This window comes from Ostrea edulis, chromosome 10 (genome assembly GCF_947568905.1).
Source record: "Ostrea edulis chromosome 10, xbOstEdul1.1, whole genome shotgun sequence".
In the NCBI taxonomy this organism is placed as follows: domain Eukaryota; kingdom Metazoa; phylum Mollusca; class Bivalvia; order Ostreida; family Ostreidae; genus Ostrea; species Ostrea edulis.
The window spans coordinates 24,982,674-25,004,471 of NC_079173.1; the positions used below are offsets into that span (position 1 = coordinate 24,982,674).

Below are 21,798 nucleotides of genomic sequence, written 5' to 3' on the forward strand. Positions count from 1 at the left end.
ACACCTGATAATTCATACATCTCCACCTTCTGTTTACACATGCCAAATACTGTTTATGCATCATCATGATCCATCTAGTAATAGTTAATGATAACAATTGTTTTTGTTTATTCAGCCAACCCTGTGACCCATCCAGATTGTGAGTGGACCTATTGGATAAACATGGACACACCACTCAGTGGAGATGGGGATCTAGAAACCATATCCAAGATCCGTACCCTCCATAAATTCTGTGCCTCTCCTGTCCAAATCGAATGCAGAGATGCCGAGACAAAGATGGCGGCCCAGCAGGGAGGACAGAGAGTGACTTGCGACATCAACTCTGGATTTAAATGTCTCAACTGGGAGAACGATGGTCATTGTCGTGACTACGAAGTCCGCTTTTACTGCCCATGTGCTAGTGAGTAAAGCAGCAAATATTGATAAAGTACATGCATTGTGATCTCTGTCATTTGATTGAAATTCCCATATGGTAGCATTTGTTTAAAAGTAGAAAACTTTTATACAGTGATTTCTTGATGATTAACTTTAAAGTTGCATTTTTGATAAGGCACACCAAGCACTGGAGCCAGTACAACTCCTCCTACAGTGAAGTCCAACACGTGTGGTTGGTCAGGCTGGTTAAACAAGGACAATCCATCAGTCATGAAACCTAACAAGCCATTCGCAGGTGACATCGAATCTATTGCTGCCATACGGGAACAAACTTGCGGATACAACATGATGACAAAGATTGAATGTCGCACTGCAAATGGACATATTCCATCAGACAGAACCAATGAAACCTTGTCTTGTGACAGAATCCGTGGATTGAGGTGTAAGAATGCTCTGCAGGCTGACAAGAAGTGCATGGACTATGAAGTAAGGGTTTATTGTGACTGCAGCAATGTCACCACATCCTCTCCTGGTCTCACTAGACCGGGTGGCCACTTCGAAGGAAGCACTACCAAGACTGTGGACATTTGTGGCTGGACCACTTGGATGAATGGTCACGCTCCTGATAATCATGGTGAGGTGGAAATGTTGTCAGAACTGGAGAAGGATTACAAATTCTGCCACACGGATGAAATCACTGCCATAGAATGTCGTGACAGCATCACTGGTCTGTCGGTCATGGATGCTGGTCAGAGCGGTGTCATCTGCGATGTGAATCATGGAGGTCTGAAATGTGACGCGACAAAGCAAACCGCCCACGGTGGACAGTGTTACGATTATGAAATCAGGGTGCTTTGTGAACCTAAGGGTGTCACTTGTAATCCATCCACCGAACCTAATGCCACACCGATGCTTGTACCTCTGACTGACATTTACGGTAAGCCTGTGACAGACAAGGACGGTCACACAGTCATGGTTCCTGTCACTGCCACACAGGGCACTCCCACCGCTGTCCCGGTCACTGACAAGTTCGGTAACCCAGTTTTAGTCCCCAAGACTGATATATATGGTAAGCCAGTGACGGACACTAGTGGTAAAACAGTCATGGTGACTGTGCTAGAACCTATAAAAGGACCGCAGGGTGTACCTACTGCTGTGCCAAAAACTGACAAGTTTGGTAACCCTGTTTTAGTCCCCAAGACTGATGTATATGGTAAACCAGTGACGGACACTAGTGGAAAACCAGTCATGGTCACCGTGTTGGAGCCGGTGACAGAGCCACAAGGTGTACCAACTGCTAGACCCAAGACAGATGAATTTGGAAACCCGCTGTTGGTACCCAAGACTGATAGCTATGGAAAACCAGTGACAGATGCCAATGGAAACACGCAGATGGTGACCGTGTTGGAACCCGTTCCACACGGAACAGATACCCCCATGCTGGTTCCCAAGACAGATGAACAAGGAAACCCAATTCTGGTCCCCAAAACTGATTCCTATGGACAACCAGTTACTGATGTGAATGGTCACACAGAAATGGTGACAGTTTTAGTTCCAGGACCACCCAGCCATGTTGCACCAACAGCAGTACCCAAAACAGACAAATTTGGTAACCCAGTTCTTGTGCCCAAGACCGATGCTTTTGGAATACCTGTCACAGACACTAGTGGAAAACCAGTCATGGTCACCGTACTGGAGCCGGTGACAGAGCCACAAGGTGTACCAACTGCTAGACCCAAGACGGATGAATTTGGAAACCCACTGTTGGTACCCAAGACTGATAGCTATGGAAAACCAGTGACAGATGCCAATGGAAACACGCAGATGGTGACCGTGTTGGAACCTGTTCCACATGGAACAGATACCCCCATGCTGGTTCCCAAGACAGATGAACAAGGAAACCCAATTCTGGTCCCCAAAACTGATTCCTATGGACAACCAGTTACTGATGTGAATGGTCACACAGAAATGGTGACAGTTTTAGTTCCAGGACCACCCAGCCATGCTGCACCAACAGCAGTACCCAAAACAGACAAATTTGGTAACCCAGTTCTTGTACCCAAGACCGATGCTTTTGGAATACCTGTCACAGACACTAGTGGAAACCCAGTCATGGTCACCGTGCTGGAGCCGGTGACAGAGCCACAAGGTGTACCAACTGCTAGACCCAAGACGGATGAATTTGGAAACCCGCTGTTGGTACCCAAGACTGATAGCTATGGAAAACCAATGACAGATGCCAATGGAAATACACAGATGGTGACCGTGTTGGAACCTATTCCACACGGAACAGATACCCCCATGCTGGTTCCCAAGACAGATGAACAAGGAAACCCAATTCTGGTCCCCAAAACTGATTCCTATGGACAGCCAGTTACTGATGTGAATGGTCACACAGAAATGGTGACAGTTTTAGTTCCAGGACCACCCAGCCATGTTGCACCAACAGCAGTACCCAAAACAGACAAATTTGGTAACCCAGTTCTTGTGCCCAAGACCGATGCTTTTGGAATACCTGTCACAGACACTAGTGGAAAACCAGTCATGGTCACCGTACTGGAGCCGGTGACAGAGCCACAAGGTGTACCAACTGCTAGACCCAAGACGGATGAATTTGGAAACCCACTGTTGGTACCCAAGACTGATAGCTATGGAAAACCAATGACAGATGCCAATGGAAACACGCAGATGGTGACCGTGTTGGAACCCGTTCCACACGGAACAGATACCCCCATGCTGGTTCCCAAGACAGATGAACAAGGAAACCCAATTCTGGTCCCCAAAACTGATTCCTATGGACAACCAGTTACTGATGTGAATGGTCACACAAAAATGGTGACAGTTTTAGTTCCAGGACCACCCAGCCATGCTGCACCAACAGCAGTACCCAAAACAGACAAATTTGGTAACCCAGTTCTTGTGCCCAAGACTGATGCTTTTGGAATACCTGTCACAGACACTAGTGGAAACCCAGTCATGGTCACCGTGCTGGAGCCGGTGACAGAGCCACAAGGTGTACCAACTGCTAGACCCAAGACGGATGAATTTGGAAACCCACTGTTGGTACCCAAGACTGATAGCTATGGAAAACCAATGACAGATGCCAATGGAAATACACAGATGGTGACTGTGTTGGAACCTATTCCACATGGAACAGATACCCCCATGCTGGTTCCCAAGACAGATGAACAAGGAAACCCAATTCTGGTCCCCAAAACTGATTCCTATGGACAGCCAGTTACTGATGTGAATGGTCACACAGAAATGGTGACAGTTTTAGTTCCAGGACCACCCAGCCATGTTGCACCAACAGCAGTACCCAAAACAGACAAATTTGGTAACCCAGTTCTTGTGCCCAAGACCGATGCTTTTGGAATACCTGTCACAGATACCAGTGGAAAACCAGTTATGGTCACTGTGTTGGAGCCAGTAACTAAACCAGAGGGTGTGCCAACTGCAGTACCTAAAACAGACAAATTCGGAAATCCATTACTCGTACCCAAGACTGATAGCTATGGAAAACCAGTGACAGATGCCAATGGAAACACGCAGATGGTGACCGTGTTGGAACCCGTTCCACATGGAACAGGTACCCCCGTGCTGGTTCCCAAGACAGATGAACAAGGAAACCCAATTCTGGTTCCAAAAACTGATATCTATGGACAACCAGTTACTGACCAAAACAAGAACACTATTATGGTCACCGTGTTGGAGCCGGTCACAGAGCCACAAGGTGTACCAACTGCTAGACCCAAGACGGATGAATTTGGAAACCCACTGTTGGTACCCAAGACTGATAGCTATGGAAAACCAATGACAGATGCCAATGGAAACACGCAGATGGTGACTGTGTTGGAACCTGTTCCACATGGAACAGATACCCCCATGCTGGTTCCCAAGACAGATGAACAAGGAAACCCAATTCTGGTCCCCAAAACTGATTCCTATGGACAGCCAGTTACTGATGTGAATGGTCACACAGAAATGGTGACAGTTTTAGTTCCAGGACCACCCAACCATGCTGCACCAACAGCAGTACCCAAAACAGACAAATTTGGTAACCCAGTTCTTGTGCCCAAGACCGATACTTTTGGAATACCTGTCACAGACACCAGTGGAAATACACAGATGGTGACCGTATTGGAAACCTTACCAACCACTTCCACCATTGCTACAGTAATCACCACTTGTGCCACGTTCTGGTCCAACTGGTCCAACGTCAACCATCCCGGTGGCACCTTCCCAGGAGACAAAGAACTCACCCCCAAGGAATATACAGACAGGACCGAATTCTGCCGTGGTGGCTCCATCACAAAGGTGGAGTGTTACAGCGTCGGTATGAATGCCCCGTCTTACTCTAGTGGTGAAATCTTAAATTGTGACACCACTGTTGGACTGGAATGTAATGATGCTGACAATTTCCCAATGCCTTGTACAGACTACAAGATACGATACTTCTGTGACATCTGTTGTAAGTATCAATTTCAATTTCATAATGGGAACTCTTCTCTTGTAGATCTTGTGTTCCATTTTTAATCATGTGTTTTTGATTTCCGTAGCTGCTGTGACACCTGGCTCCAATGTGACTCCAGTTCCATCAACTTCCATCACCGTGGGAACAGGCACTCCCAAACCTACCTCACCAATGGGTGAAGAGAACTTTCTTATTCCTTAATTTTTATTACAGCCTGATGACAAATATGAAATTCTCAAATTTGCAAAACTTTTCACATAATTGATGCAAAAAATCTTTATATCAATGGAAATGATCATTATATACATGTACATTGTAAACAAAATTATCAGAAGCTATGATTTTTAGTTCACATGGAGCTTAATTAATGAATGTTTAAAGATATGTTTGGACACAAGTGTAGAGGGAAAACATGTTAGGAGTTTTTTTTTCAATATATCAGAATTTTGAGATGACAATGTAAGAATATAAGGCCTCAACTGTGCACAGAAGAAAACTGTGCTGAAAATGGAAGGTTTTAATGAAGGATGGATCTGTAGCTTTTTGATCTTTCTCAAATTTTTCTCGGAGAGTTACAGTTTATAAACATGAAGCACATCCTGTGTCTGCAGTTTTGTCTAATTGTATGCCTTCCTTCCCTCTGCAGTGTGTGCTAACGGTAACTCCGCCCAGCTTCCCATCAGTATCGCTGACAACCAGCTGTCAGCCTCATCCAGTGTCCGCCCAGAATCTGGACCTCAGAAGTCTCACCTTGACAGTGACAGTGGATGGGTCCCATCATCCAACGACAAGAATCAGTGGCTGATGGGCACCTTCTCTCAACCCCAGATAATCTACGCCGTATCTACGCAAGGTTTGAGAGGGGAACAGAAGTGGGTGTCATCATACTACTTGATGTACTCCATGGATGGGACTAATTTTACTTACTACCAGGAGGAGGGACAAAGAAAAGTACAGTGGAATTATTAAGCAGTGGTCAAATTGGGCTTTGTTTTTCAATATGTAAAAAATAAAGTTCACATCAAAATATAATTAATAATTCAGTTCATGCGCTATTAAAGTAACTGAGTTGCAAATATTGGATATTTATCTTAAATAGTTTCCCCGCAACAGCTATATATTTATATCCCCCTCGTACAGTCATACTACAGGTATTACATATTTATCTCCCCTGCCACAGATTTTATAATTTTATCTCCCTTGACTACTTCCTGTCACAGGTGTTTTCTGGGAATTTCGACTCGGACACCACCTCGACTCACACAGTGAATCCTTTCGTTGCTAAATTTGTGAGAATTGTTCCTGAGAGATGGCATGGTGGAATTGGCCTACGCTGGCAGCTGATTGGATGTCGAGGTATAATTTTTGTGTGGGAAAATAACAATAATAAAAAAAAATAATTTTGTGTTTGCTGGGAAAAACTACAATTTAGATCGTATTCTTTACATTTGGAAATGAAATATTCAAATGTGTTGATTTTTGAGCAATGTGTGGGTTGGATTTTTCATGTGTGATTAATAAAGATCAGATATTGTAGGTATATTTTTCTCAATGTCTGTTTTTCAATTACTAATAGCTAGAAATTTTAAGACGGAGAATTTGATTTGTCTTGCATGCTCAGCATTTAAAAGCGATGTGCAGAATAAAGTAAAGGTCTCGATGTAACGAATCAAATCAAAATATTACCACTAAATTTTTGCACTTCCGTAATTTACAGCTGCCCCAACAGTGGCAGGCCAGTCCACCTTGACCCCAGCTGTCACCCCTACCAATGCTCCAACTCCACAGTGTGTGGAGAAGTGGTCAACATGGATCAACAAAAACAGTCCAATCCGACAGGGTGCCCTGGGAGACTACGAGAAAATGACTGACACAGAGAAGGCGTTGTTTTGTCCCGGTGGAAACATCACGAAGGTGGAGTGTCACGCCGTCAGTGGAGACATTCCCAGCTACAGTTCTGGGGAGATTTTAACCTGTTACCCAGATCAGGGACTTGTTTGTAACAATGCTGATAACTACCCCATGGTGTGCTCCGACTACAAGGCTAGGTTCTTCTGTGGATGTCCAGGTGTGTGGGTTAATACCCAGCAACTTTCACTTTATAGTTTTGCAGGGGGCTTTAAAATTGCTTTTTAGCCGAAGGCACATGTGAACTTTTTGGATCAAAACTTTCTGTTGTCTGTCGGTGTTGTTATTGTAAACTTTTCATATTTTCATCTTCTCTAGAACCACTTAACCAATTTCAACCAAACTTCGCACAAATCATTCTTAGGTGAAGGGGATTCAAGTTTGTTCAAATGAGGGACAACACCTTTCTCCAAGGGAAGATAATAGCGAAAATACACTGACAAATCTTAAAAATCTTCCTCTCCAGATCCAGCAGGCCAATTTCAATTACACTTAGTACAAATCATCCTTAGTTGAAGGGAATTAAAGTTTGTTTAAATAAATGGCTGTGCTCTCTTAAAAGAGGAGATAATCAAAAAATGCAAAATAGAATGACGTCATTTAAAAATCATCTTCTCAAGAACCACTAGGCCAGAAAAGTTCAAATTTACAAGGAAGCTTCCTGACATAGTGCAAATTCAAGAGGATGGGGCCACAATAGGGGATCAAAGTTTTACATGCGAATGTATGGGGGAAATTTTTAAATATGGGCCAAGGTGACTCAGGTGAGCCATATGGTCCAAGGGCCTCTTGTTGAAATTTAATCAATAGGTGCAGTTTGCCAAATACACCCTAAAATTGCAAATTGACTTTATAGTGCATTCGACATGCATGCATTGTGGAGATTTACATGGAGAATTTTTAAATCTGGATTGTTTATCATGTAAAATCATTGTAAACCATTTAATATTCCCTCACAATGAAATCAATCAAATGATACATGTGTATTATAACCCTTTTTAATTTTGCACCATGGGGAGGCACCATGGTGAGGGCATGCATGTTTCTGAAACATTTCTCATTCACTTCTTTTGTTTAATTCTGCAGCACCAGTCACTGATGCCAACAGCAAGACAACAAACCCTGTTCCCACCAAGCCAGACAGTGGTCACAATGTCCAGTCCACCACCACTGACACCCCACCACCCCCACCCTGCGTGGGCGGCTGGTCAGCTTGGATTAACCACAACAACCCAGCTAGTGGTACCGGCGACCATGAACAGCTGACTGATGCTGAGAAACTACAGCTGTGTTCTGGAGGCAACTTCACAAAAGTGGAATGCTACGTTGAGGGTGGAGACATCCCGAGCTATAGCTCTGGAGAAGTGGCCACGTGTTCTGTAGACAGAGGCTTCTCCTGTAACAACGCTGACAACTTCCCCATACCGTGCTCGGACTACAAGGCCAGATTCTACTGCCAGTGTCCAGGTACAAAAGTGTGATGAAATTTATCGTGTATGAGATAATTCGATAAGAATAATAATGAAGTGTTTCTTTAAGTAATCTATCACTAAATGTAAATGTTTGTGATGACCATTTTAATGAAGTGTAAATATTTTCAGTGGAGTATAATGTCAGAAACCAAGTCAGGTGTGAACTTTTCTCCGTTTATTGGAATGCGATGAATCTGTGGTATCGTCATCCATTGCACAAGGTTTTTTCATGGTCTAATTAGGATCATGTTGTCAAGGTCGCTTGGACAGTCAGATTGTAATAGTACTCCAGCTGCACTGTGCACATATTAGTATATCATTCTTAAATGTGTCTTAATCTTGAACCAAGGTCACAACGTTTGAAAAATTCTGTATTTTCTGTGACTGAAGGGTGTGTTCTAGGTTTTGATCTAGGTAATATTAAAGTCAAGGTCACAGACCAGTGATATGTGGAAATAGTGTGATGGTTTCCGTTGTTTGGATTGTCTTCAAAAGTTAGTGTATTATCTGCTGCTGGCTAAGTTGATTAGGTTCTAAAATAAAGGTCATAGTGTAAAGGTCAAAAAGACTTGCCAATGAAATGTGGAAGCAATGGTCAGGATCAACAAATGCCTTGTGGAATGACTCTTCAGTATGATTTTCAGGGGTTAAAGATTCTTTAAGCCCAAAGACCTGGACTAGCAAATTCTGTATTCATACTCAGCAATTGGAAATGCCGAAAGTCCAAGGGACTTGCCTATTAATTATTGTTTACCGGGTAGATAATTGATGAATGAAAATAAAAATGGCTGCATTTCAGAATAAACTATCTTCACAAGTTAAAATTCATAATTCAATAAAAAAAAAATTCTTGCATGCGACCTGTCGAGATAGATTGCCCAAGACGCCAATTTGAATAAAAAAATTGAAAATTTTTAGATGCTGGTGTTTATTTAGCCATTTGATGGTTTAATATAAAAACAATAAAAAATTGCTAAATTCAACCTGGACTTGGATATTTCCCTGTGGGACTTGGCAAAAATTGGCCCCACAAGTCCCAGACTTGAGCATGTGAAAAAAAATTCAACCCCTGAATTTTCATGTTTCTCCAAGGTCAAACTTACGGATTATAGATAATGTCCAAAATATGTCCTTACTTTTGTTTCAACAGTAGCATAATATACTGTACAGTGCATGTTTTTTTCCATGGGTGTAAACTTCAGCGATTTTCTATACAAATTTTGCATTTCAACAGATATGAACTTATGAAATTCCAAAACATAAAAATTGACATTATTTATTTGTAAAACATTTGACTGTTGTCAGAAATAACTAACATAAAGAAAGCCAGTTGTATATTTTTACTACCCAATTGCCATTTCATGTTAATTAAATTGTTTTGTTTAATTCTGCAGCACCAGTCACTGATGCCAACAGCAAAACAACAAACCATGTTCCCACCAAGCCAGACAGTGGTCACAATGTCCAGTCCACCACCACTGACACCCCACCACCCTCACCCTGTGTGGGCGGCTGGTCAGCTTGGATTAACCACAACAACCCAGCTAGTGGTACCGGCGACTATGAACAGCTGACTGATGCTGAGAAACTACAGCTGTGTTCTGGAGGCAACTTCACAAAAGTGGAATGCTACGTTGAGGGTGGAGACATCCCAAGCTATAGCTCCGGAGAAGTGGCCACGTGTTCGGTAGACAGAGGCTTCTCCTGTAACAACGCTGACAACTTCCCCATACCGTGCTCAGACTACAAGGCCAGATTCTACTGCCAGTGTCCAGGTACAAAAGTGTGATGAAATTTATCGTGTATGAGATAATTCGATAAGAATAATAATGAAGTGTTTCTTTAAGTAATCTATCACTAAATGTAAATGTTTGTGATGACCATTTTAATGAAGTGTAAATATTTTCAGTGGAGTATAATGTCAGAAACCAAGTCAGGTGTGAACTTTTCTCCGTTTATTGGAATGCGATGAATCTGTGGTATCGTCATCCATTGCACAAGGTTTTTTCATGGTCTAATTAGGATCATGTTGTCAAGGTCGCTTGGACAGTCAGATTGTAATAGTACTCCAGCTGCACTGTGCACATATTAGTATATCATTCTTAGATGTGTCTTAATCTTGAACCAAGGTCACAACGTTTGAAAAATTCTGTGTTTTCTGTGGCTGAAGGGTGTGTTCTAGGTTTTGATCTAGGTAATATTAAAGTCAAGGTCACAGACCAGTGATATGTGGAAATAGTGTGATGGTTTCCGTTGTTTGGATTGTCTTCAAAAGTTAGTGTATTATCTGCTGCTGGCTAAGTTGATTAGGTTCTAAAATAAAGGTCATAGTGTAAAGGTCAAAAAGACTTGCCAATGAAATGTGGAAGCAATGGTCAGGATCAACAAATGCCTTGTGGAATGACTCTTCAGTATGATTTTCAGGGGTTAAAAATTCTTTAAGCCCAAAGACCTGGACTAGCAAATTCTGTATTCATACTCAGTAATTGGAAATGCCGAAAGTCCAAGGGACTTGCCTTTTATTGTATAGGTAATTGATGAATGAAAATAAAAAGGGCTGCATTTTAGAATAAACTATCTTCACAGGTTAAAATTCATAATTCAATAATTTTTTTGTTTTCTTGCATGCGACCCACCGAGATAGATTGCCCAAGACGCCAATTTGAATGAAAAAATTGAAAATTTTTAGATACTGGTGTTTATTTAACCATTTGATGGTGTAATATAAAAACAATAAATAAAAAATTCTAAATTCAACCTGGACTTGGATATTTCTCTGTGGGGCCTAGCAAAAATTGGCCCCACAAGTCCCAGACTTGAGCATGTGAAAAAAAATTTCAACCCCTGAATTTTCATGTTTCACCAAGGTTAAAATTACGGATTACAGATAATGTCCAAAATGTTTCCTCACTTTTGTTTCAACAGTAGCATATTACATACTGTACAGTGCATGTTTTTTTTCCGTGGGTGTAAACTTCAGCGATTTTCTAGTTCTTGGGTGTACAAATTTTGCAGTTCAGCAGATATGAACTTGATGAAATTCCAAAACATAAAATTTGACATTAATTATTTATCTGTAAAACATTTGACTCAGGTTGTCAGAAATAACTAATATAAAGAAAGCCAGTTGTATATTTACCATCCAATTGCCATTTCATGTTAATTAAATTGTTTCCTTTACTCCTGCAGCACCAGTCACTGATGCCAACAGCAAAACAACAAACCATGTTCCCACCAAGCCAGACAGCGGTCACAATGTCCAGTCCACCACTGACTCCCCACCTCCCAAAACACGCTGCGTGAGTGGCTGGTCAGCTTGGATCAACCACAACAACCCAGCTAGTGGTACCGGCGACCATGAACAGCTGACTGATGCTGAGAAACTACAACTGTGTTCAGGAGGCAACTTCACAAACGTGGAATGTCACGTAGTGGACGGAGACATCCCGAGCTACAGCTCCGGAGAAGTGGCCACGTGTTCGTTAGACAGAGGCTTCACCTGTAACAACGCTGACAACTTCCCCATACCGTGCTCAGACTACAAGGCCAGATTCTACTGCCAGTGTCCAGGTACAAATTTAGTGACTGTGATCTTTTCACCTGAAGAATAACAGTAATCCGAATCTATCACTAAATGTTAATGTTTGTGGTCGAAAAATATTGACTGGTTATTTTTCAAAAAAAAACTATGTGACTACATGTGTAAAGATAACATATGTGCGTTATTTTTCAAATAACATGTTTGCATTATGCTCCTGACTGATTTAATTCCAAAACATAAAATTTGACAAACGGCCGATGTATCATTAATTACTTATCAGTAATCGTCAGAAATAACTAACATAAAAAACACAGTTTATTTATATACCACCCATTTGACTTAAAAGCAACTGTTATACAGAGTTATCTTTCTTGCTAAAATGTGCAGATACACAATGGGTGATAAATTAGGTATTGAAAATTTTATGGCATGATACCAAACTTCTAAAATGAGCCAAATTAAATTATCAGATCATAAAAAACCTTTATGGTAACTGGAAATGTGAATTTCGACCTTCATTTTGATAAAATTGGTCATCAGATTCAGTGTGAGAAACATCAGATCCACGTTTTTAATTTCTTTTCTTTAATGCAGCATCTCCCATCACTGACCCCATCAGCAGGACAACAAAACTTGTTCCCACCAATCCTGACAGTGGTCACAACCCCCAAATCTCCACCACTAACATGCCACCTCCCATTACACCCTGCGTGGGCGGCTGGTCAGCTTGGATCAACCACAACAACCCAGCTAGTGGTACCGGCGACTATGAACAGTTGACTAATGCTGAGAAACTACAGCTCTGTTCTGGAGGCAACTTCACAAAAGTGGAATGTTACGTTGTGGACGGAGACATCCCGAGCTACAGCTCCGGAGAAGTGGCCACGTGTTCGGTAGACAGAGGCTTCTCATGCAACAACGCCGACAACTTCCCCATACCGTGCTCAGACTACAAGGCCAGATTCTACTGCCAGTGTCCAGGTACAAAGGCTGGGGGGACACAGTCAGGGAAGGGGGGGGGGGTATACTGAGACAGGACAGAGGTTGGAAGTAGAATATAAGGACCAGGGCAGAGGGACCGAGGCAGGACGAATTAAGAATTGGACAGAAAGACTTGGGTTAGAACAGAGGGACCAGGGCAGGACGGGTTAAGAATTGGACAGAAAGACTTGGGGTAGATCAGAGGGACCGGGACAGGACAGGGGTTGAGAATGCATATCATATAGAAAGGGTATTCTTTTGCAGAAGGACATGTAAAATATAAAACTTTCAAACTGATTAGACAATCCTTCTCATATTGTAAAATTCTATATCAAAGTTTATTTTTGAATGATTTTTTATTGTGGAGCAAGAAAAATAAAGGAAATATCTTCTTGTCAAGGAAAAATAACAAACTTAAGATCCAGACTGAGTTTGTTGGAATGATTGATGGAAGTGAAGGGCAATGAATTGAGTTTTACAAACTGATCTCCAGAAATTACAATGCTGCAGTTAATTAAAATAGCATGAAAGAAAGTGACTTAGATGAGCATTATTATCCAAGGGGCTCTTCCTTATAATCGTGAACTAGGACCCCAAAAAAATAAATTGGGCTTAATTTTAGTTTGTCTCTCTAAAACTAAGCTTATCTTGACTTGATTTTGCCCGACTTTAAAATTTACACTTTAGAGACTTCACACTTAGGTCAAGGTCAAAGCTTTGACGAATAAAGGTCAAGGTCAAAGCAATATGACCAATAAGGGTAGTAACTATCCAATTTAGATATGCCATAATTGACTTTGGCCACCATCAGATGCATAGTGTTTCACAAGCATATCTAAATAAATTATATAGTTTTTGTTATGCAATCATATCAATATTTCATAGACAGGAGAAAAAAAGCATGCAGATTTTCTTATGCCTGGTGGACTTGCATTGTTCATAATTATGGTCATAGCTGCAAGGTAAAGTTCTCCTTGTTTGTCTCTGATTATGAAAATTTGCATTTAAAGCGACAACAGTTAAACCAACCGGAACTGCAGCCCTTCATAAAGGCACCACCCACCCTGTTCTAACAGATTCCAGTGGTCATCCAGTGGCATCCACAACCCCCACGCCACCACCGCAACACAAGGTCTGTAAGACAGGCTTCACTGATTGGATCAACAGAGATCACCCGTATACTGGTAATGGAGATCACGAAGCCTTGACCGACACAGAGAAGGCTGACCGCTGTCCGGGAGGAACAATGACTCGAGTGGAGTGTTACGCGGCGACTGGCGACATTCCATCGTACAGCTCTGGAGAAGTGTTAACCTGCGACATGGCTACAGGGCTGACCTGTAACAATGCTGACAATGTTCCTATCACATGCACAGATTACAGGATCCGCTACTACTGCCAATGCTCGGGTAGGCACTGAACTGTGACAGTAATTACTTGATGTAACAATGTGTCACAAGATTGAAATAAAACAGGTTTATAAAACACTTTATTTAATGATCAGGAATTTCGATGCTCTCTGATTGGTTCAGAAGTTCTTTTCTGGCGTGTACCACGCAGACCGAGTGAATTCACCTCGATATTAACTAAAGAAGGTTTATTCGAGAATTCCCTCCTCACAAAGTGTAGATTTGCCAACAGTTTTATCGACCAATTAAATTGTGTTTTTTAAAGCATGTATCATTAAGTTTGTGTCATTTGTAAACAAGTAAATGGTGGTTTAGGTAAATGAAGAGAATTAAAAGATCAATACAGTTTTTTACTCTTGCAGTTTCTAGACTTTGACTGTTGAAGTATTGTATAATGTGTTATGATGCACATGTGTTTATTTGTTGAAGAAATGAAAAAATATATTGTGAAACCTGTTGTAAAATTCCTGATCATTAAATAAAGCAGTTGTTGACTTTTGACTCGGCCTACAGCCTCAGTCAAACAATACCTGACCTGTCAGTAGCCAAATCAAATCAGAAGTCAATGATTGTATGATATGAAGTGTCGGGTGTTTGTATTTGTTACTTGTGCGTTGAAAGTTATTGTCCAAACTCTTGTGAGATGTATGAAATTGTTAGGAATGGATGGGTGATGTCTGATTTTTTTTTTTAAATATTTGCTCGACATTATGTGTTACAGACAATGGTAGTGGTGGCTCTACAGCTGCTCCTGTCACCATGACAACTGCTGCCCCCATGACAACGGCCCCAGCTCAGTGTCAGACACGATGGTCATCTTGGATAAATACAGATAATCCGACATCCGATGGAATGGAGTATGAACACTGGACAGCCGTGCAGAAGCTTCAGTTCTGTCCCGGTATGGTCACCATTATAGTGGTGTTTCTTCGTCATGTGTGTCCCTGCCATTTTTAATAACAATTTCTCACTTAAGTTTAAGAATTACAAAATGTTTACAAAATAATATAGAATTTTGAAATGTGTACAGTGATGCAAAAAGATTTGATATTTAGAAAATATTTCTTCATCAAGTGAAATCCTCAAACATTTTATATCTCGTTTTGCAATTCTTTTTTATTTTGAATATAAGGTGGACGGGTGGACAAAATCGAGTGTGTCACTGTCGATGGTGACATTCCATCGTACAGCTCAGGGGAGATGTTGACATGTTACGCTGACAGCGGACTTGTTTGTAGAAATGCGGATAACTTCCCAGTAGACTGTCAAAACTACAAGATCCGTTATCATTGCAACTGTCGTAAGTATTATCCACCCCCCCCCACCCCCACTTCACTACATAGTAGCAGGAAAACTTGTGTTGTAACAATCTTGTGTGTGTGGCTTAAATCTATTTTATAGATGAAGGATTGTCATAATTTATGAATGGACACTGTCATTGTTACTCTGAACTAGCACCGCAAGTGTTTAACTCACTTAGAGCTTTGTCACATTGGAAATACAGCATATGTGCCAATTAGTAATACAGTCAAACTTCTTTATCTCGAACTCAGTGGGACCGAGAAATTTTTTCGAGATATCCAAGAATTTGAGATAATTATTGAGGGTAAAATACTTAAAGAATAAGTGGTTGGGACTTTCGAATCACTTCGACATATCCATGATATTTGAGATATCGATGTTTGAAATACCGAAGTTCAGCTGTACGTGAAATTCCCTGTGATTACCCAGTAAACATTATCTCACTTCTGACTTCAGAATTTTCATGTGCATCTACATGTATGGTAAATATACTTCAGATTGTCTAAATGCTTGATAAGAAAATTCTGAATCAATGTAAAATCAAATTTGATAGCGGGAGCACCTGTGCCAGGCGGAAACCGGAGAACCACTCCAAGTGGCAACCAGTCCCCCACCACCAAGGAACCGGCCACTCACATCCCCACCACCTGTAAAGTTCCAATGGGAATGGAGGGCAAACAGATCAGGGATGAAATGATCACCGCCTCAAGTTTCCGAGATGCCAACAGCAGTCCAGAGAAAGCTCGGCTCAACACAAATGGATTCTGGATGCCGGCTATGGACAGGAAGTCGGAGTACCTGCAGATTGACTTCCTCCAGCAGGCCTACTTGACAGGAATCACGACTCAGGGTCGTCCAGATGCCCCGACCTACGTCACCTCTTACAAACTTCAGTTTTCCACAGATGGAATCAATTGGAACACGTACCAGGAATCGGGGGCCGAAAAGGTAGTTGGAGAACGTTACATGGTGACTTTTGGGAATGTGTTGTGGGAAGGGGGTGAGGGAGGGGGGTAATTGATGGGGGATCCATATCGAATTTCATTATTATGGATGTATTTGTTGGCTATGTATAATTTTTAAAGAAACAGCACGGTAGGTATCTTTTGTCTGGAACTTTCCAATCACTGCAAGGCACCTTTCACCTCTAAACATGGAAGTTTGCCAGAAATCATTAAAAATCATATGTCTTGTACAGACTACATGAATCAATTATTTCATTGAGTGGTTTGTTTTTTTCCTTCAATTATGTTTAATTTATTTATGATAGATAATGACTGTTTGCAACTCTCTCTATATCTTTCTTAAAAGACTGTATACATATACTTTCGGTAACTTGTTATAAATATGTTGTATGGGTTTTTTTGGTTTGGTATATATGGAGGAAAACTTTTTTTTTTTAGATAATATGTCAGGTACTTGAAATTGCAAAAATATCTGCTAAAAATTCTACGTCTTTGTAAAACACTATAATCTTTTGTATTGAAGGTTTTACGTCTTTGTAAAACACTATCTTTTATATTGAAGATTTTCAGCGGAAACTTTGACTCAACTACCCCGGTGACATATTACTTCACCGGTCCTCTTCACGCTCAATACTTACGTATCCTTCCACAGACATGGCAAGGGAAAATAGCTCTAAGAGTTGAAGTCATTGGTTGTCCCATGATTTATCCCAGTAAGTCTCCCAGTTTGTGCTTCAGGATTTCATGCTTAAGTGGCAATTCAAATCCAAATACAACAAAATACAAGTCATAGAAGTCTCAAGTACATATAGATTTAAAGACCGACTTTAACTTGTAGCTACCACCCCACTCCCGACACCCAAGCCTACAACAGTGGCAGCAACGCCTGCCCTGAAACCAGGAGTCACGTCAACCATCAGTAAGTCAACAGCCTGCTTGTCTTATTTTTGCATTGTAAATTGAGCAATTTCATCAGATGAATCCAAAAAATTTAAAGTCAAATAAAGCATTTTTAAAAGATTTCATTTCAAATCAATAGAAAGCAGCTAACTATAGATTGTTGAGTAACATGTCAATTCTGAATTTACATGTAATTATGAATTTGTGCAGGAGAGTCGTGCATCGAATACGACACCTGGGTGAATGTTGGGCACAACACACCGGGAAGCACAGGTGACAGAGAACCCATTGACAAAGTCAAGCAACTGTCCCTCCATTGCCAGCGGCCGCTCAGGATCCAGTGTCAGACGGTAGGGGGAGTTGACTATGACCAGACTTCACAGATTGTCAGCTGTAACCTGTGGGAGGGGCTGACCTGTAACAATGCAGACCAGTTTGATTCCAACGGCTGTATGGACTACCGGGTCCGACTTGGATGTCTGAAACAGACCCCAGAATGTGGTATGTAGTTATGCACACACACACACACACAGAGAGAGAGAAAGTCTTCACCCCCATACCCACCCTATTCCCAATGGGACGTGGTATACGATTTTAAACACAAATTTTAATGTAAACTACCTAAGATTACATCAGATGTATTATTTAAGTTATGTAATGTATAAATTAAGCTCAACTCATAGGGGAGATTTTCATAAATTGATTCAGTTAGAATAGTTGATTTCAGATTTACTAAATCATCACAACAATTTCAGTAGTATACACAGTTAAGTATACATGTATATTGTATAGGGCTGAAACGATTCACCGAAATATCGATACTGTTCAATATAAACGCTCGATTCAATATTTGATTCATTGCCTCGATTTTCGGTTCGATACATTTATTACAAACGGGTTCAGTAAAATACATCAGCCTCGGCCTGTACATATTTCAACCTGCATGAGGGACAAAATAGTGTCGAATAATGTTCAAACTGTTGTTTGCCTTGAGGTTGACGAAAATAATGATAATAAACTAATTATCAGTTTTAAACTACAGTGAACAGGCTTCTCACCGTTTGGCAGTTTTGCTTTTAAAATTATGATTTTGAATCTTGATAATTAATTTTTTCTTCAATGTTATTATTGGTTTCTTCTGTAAATTGTATTGAATCGTGGCTGAAGTATTGCAATATGTATCATATCGTGAAGGGGGCATATCGTTTCAGCCCTAATATTGTATGTATTAAATGTTGTGAAACATGCCATCTCTATTGAATGTTTTCTATATGTTGTGTCTCCATAGTGACTAGAAATTCTAAAAAGTGGATATAATGGTGATTATTTTTTCAGTCCCACCAACTCCGGATACACACCTGCACAAGACAGTGGCACCTGCCCAGAATCCCCACGTGGTTCCCTGTTTTGAAGGACTGGACACCTCCCATTGTCCTAACTGTTCCGCGGGACTGTACTGTGATGGAATGCAGTGTGTCAGGAAGGCCGACTGCACCTGTCAGTACAAGAACAAAATCATTGGGGTAGGTCTCTCAGTACAATAGAATGACTGGCAGGGTAGGTCTCTGAGTACAACAGAATAACTGGCAGGGTAGTAGATCTATCTCAATACAATAGAATAACTAAATGAATTCTGTAGAAGCCAAAAACTCACTTGTCAGTGTACGATAACATCACTGTAGGTAACTTTGTAACTTGTTAATGCCTGTTTAACTGCCTCTAACTGTAGTGCATTAGCTAATTTAAGTGCAGATTGTGAAGAAGTACGCATTTAGTAAGAAAAATATCATCTGAATAAAATAATTTATCAAGATTATTGATGTGTTTTAATGACAGCAGAGTCACATTCACTTAAAAATTACAGTTTGTACAGTTTTTGGCAATCTCAATTTCACCATGATGTATTTGTCATTGTAAACAGGTATTGTCAATACACACAGGTAAACAACAATATTTGTCATGTAGAAATCTGAGATGTGTCATGTCGTTGTAGAAATCTGACATTGTTACCACGGATACGTGCGAGACCTGCCAGTGTTACAGTGGAGAACTCCGATGTGTTCCGAAAGGCTGCCCGGCTTGTGCCAGTGTGAGTATGAAAACATGTTCAGAAAATCGGATAATTCCCGAGATAGGTGAACTAACACCGTGGAATAAAAAATGAGATCCTTATCAAGGCTTTATTAAAGGGAGACAAATATACATGTACATGCAAGATGGCTCTGATCAATATATTATCATACTGCTAATCTCTGCTAAGAAGGTAGGTATTTTAGTCGTGTTAGTGGGGCACTGTGTGTATGTGCTTTTGAGGATAAGAATACATGAAAGCTGATGCTGGAATTTCAATTCAAATTTGCAACAAAAAAGATGGGATCAGTTATGGGCATTTTGCTATGAGATTCTTGATTTGTAATGCCTTTGTTATGATGGGCTTTAAAAACTTTTTCCTCATTGCAAGAGCTCTCTACAATTTTCTTAATGTATAGGGTGAAACAAAAGTTGTCAACATGACAAGCTGTAGCTGTTCCTGCAAATCTTGTGGTGTCAATGAATTCCAATGTGGAAATGGACAATGTCTCCCAGCATCCTCTAAGTGTGATGGGGTCATCGACTGTGACACGGATGAAGTGGGATGCCGTAAGTTATTTTGTACCAATGTTCTGAGTTTATGTGACGGACATGTCAAACAAGTAAACAATCTGAAAAGAGTGGACTTTCCTTGTTTCAGTGGTAAAGCCCCATTTTACCCCTCCCATTATTCCCACCCTCTCACCAGTTCCCGGCTCTCATGCTGTGCCCGCCCACCAGTCAACACCCTATCACGACGGCCATCAGACGCACACCAAAAGTCCAAGTAAGTGAAACTGTTATCCTTAAACAGTCACTTCTCATTTTTCTGTAGTATCATCAAGCTGCAAATTCCTTTTATGTAAATCAGTAAGTACTATGGCAAAATGATTCGTATACGTCAAATTGCGTAAACATGAATTCACGTGAACATAAATTTGCGTGTTGGTCTGTTAATCAAGAGTTCTTACATGTATTTTAATGACAGAAAAATTAAAGGCAAGTACTTTTATTTCACGAGTGATATCTCCCGTCAAATTACGCGAAAATATATGATGTCTTTCGCAAAATTATGCAGTAGTAAATTCCTCGCGTATATTTAGGAATCAACAGTAAAACAATATGGAGATGGAATACGTCTTTAAACGACATGATTCATGGAGTCATTGTAGAGATGAAAGTTGCATCATGAATCCTTTAGGGAGAAAACCAATAGTTTTATACAAATGTATACAGGGGTATCCATGTCACAATCTGGTGATAAATCAAACTGGATTTCCTTTCTCTATACTTTCTAGTGTGTTGTTTGATATTTTGCATGTTGAGCAAGAAAATGAAATTCTAGTGGTGATTTCCTCAAGTAAGGTGGAGTGAATCAATCTAATTAAAATCAGATCTTCTCTAACCATTACACCTTCTCCAATGTAACGGTTAGAGAAGATCTGGTTTTAATTAGATTGTGAATGGCATATTAGCCCATGAGCTCAGGCCCCAAATGGGAATACATATAATCCTGGAATAACTTGATTTAAAAATTGTTGTGTATACTTTGTGTTGATGAGTAATACTTAGACTAGGGATGGATGGAGAGTGGGGGGGGGGGGGGGGGGGGGGGGGGGGCATTTTTTCAAACAGTTTGGGCATTATAAGAAATTCCACATCTGCTCTACAAGAATTTGATCTGTTGTTTAGCTTGCCAGGCACGTTGGTCGGGCTGGATGAACACCCACCACCCCGGGGATCCAGGAAGCAGCGGAGATCATGAACCCACTGCTGCCGAATTCATGAAGAGCAACCACTTCTGTAGAGGCGGCACTGTCACAAAAGTCGAGTGTTACTCCGTGTCGATGGACGCTCCTGCCGAGTCCTCCGGGGAAATCCTCACCTGTACTCCAGAGAGAGGCCTCGTGTGTGACGATTCTGACAACTTCCCCATTCCATGTGGCGATTATAAGATCCGATATTATTGTGCATGTGGTATGTATATCCATGGACGATCAATATAGACATGAACCATGTTTTGATTAGTAAATTCTTTGTATAGTTCTAGATCTTGGAGAGTTCTTTATAGTGATGAAAGATCAGGCTTGGATTGCTAGAAAAAAATCTCAAAAAATTTAGTTTTTTGTTTTCTTTTATTTGAGCAATCAAAATTTGAGCCGAAATCTCAGACTTAAGTCCAACTCTCGATTTGAGTTCTTTCGAGAAATCCAGACCAGAATATTGGTGTGATGTAATAATTTTTCCATTGATTAAATGATTTCCTTTCAGCAAATGCACCAGTTGTTTCCCCTGTCTCCACAATAGCAGCTCCACAGCCTTGTAAGTAAACAAAACTTCATTTTATCCAAATTTATTCAGGTCCACGTGCTAAATGTGGGACCGGTACTGCTCGTACTGT

General features: G+C 40.8%; 1 protein-coding gene across 2 annotated transcripts in view; it reads left to right on the top strand.

Annotated features, from left to right (window-relative positions):
- LOC125665609 (uncharacterized) overlaps nt 1–21,798 on the top strand; it is an 87,280-nt gene that overhangs the window by 58,188 nt on the left and 7,294 nt on the right. Inside the window, exons 52-74 of one of the 2 annotated variants that reach the window (XM_048898331.2) lie at nt 116–400; nt 551–4,846; nt 4,935–5,024; nt 5,496–5,800; nt 6,070–6,205; nt 6,567–6,917; nt 7,844–8,224; nt 9,624–10,004; nt 11,419–11,799; nt 12,365–12,751; nt 13,762–14,160; nt 14,882–15,061; nt 15,293–15,460; nt 16,016–16,410; nt 16,990–17,140; nt 17,266–17,346; nt 17,538–17,828; nt 18,663–18,850; nt 19,321–19,416; nt 19,817–19,967; nt 20,059–20,184; nt 21,090–21,374; nt 21,669–21,719. In XM_048898331.2, coding sequence (XP_048754288.2) covers nt 116–400; nt 551–4,846; nt 4,935–5,024; nt 5,496–5,800; nt 6,070–6,205; nt 6,567–6,917; nt 7,844–8,224; nt 9,624–10,004; nt 11,419–11,799; nt 12,365–12,751; nt 13,762–14,160; nt 14,882–15,061; nt 15,293–15,460; nt 16,016–16,410; nt 16,990–17,140; nt 17,266–17,346; nt 17,538–17,828; nt 18,663–18,850; nt 19,321–19,416; nt 19,817–19,967; nt 20,059–20,184; nt 21,090–21,374; nt 21,669–21,719 — 9,555 coding nt within the window. The remainder of the gene's footprint in view (nt 1–115; nt 401–550; nt 4,847–4,934; nt 5,025–5,495; nt 5,801–6,069; nt 6,206–6,566; nt 6,918–7,843; nt 8,225–9,623; nt 10,005–11,418; nt 11,800–12,364; nt 12,752–13,761; nt 14,161–14,881; nt 15,062–15,292; nt 15,461–16,015; nt 16,411–16,989; nt 17,141–17,265; nt 17,347–17,537; nt 17,829–18,662; nt 18,851–19,320; nt 19,417–19,816; nt 19,968–20,058; nt 20,185–21,089; nt 21,375–21,668; nt 21,720–21,798) is intronic. The other variant, XM_056152338.1, reaches the window with a different exon arrangement.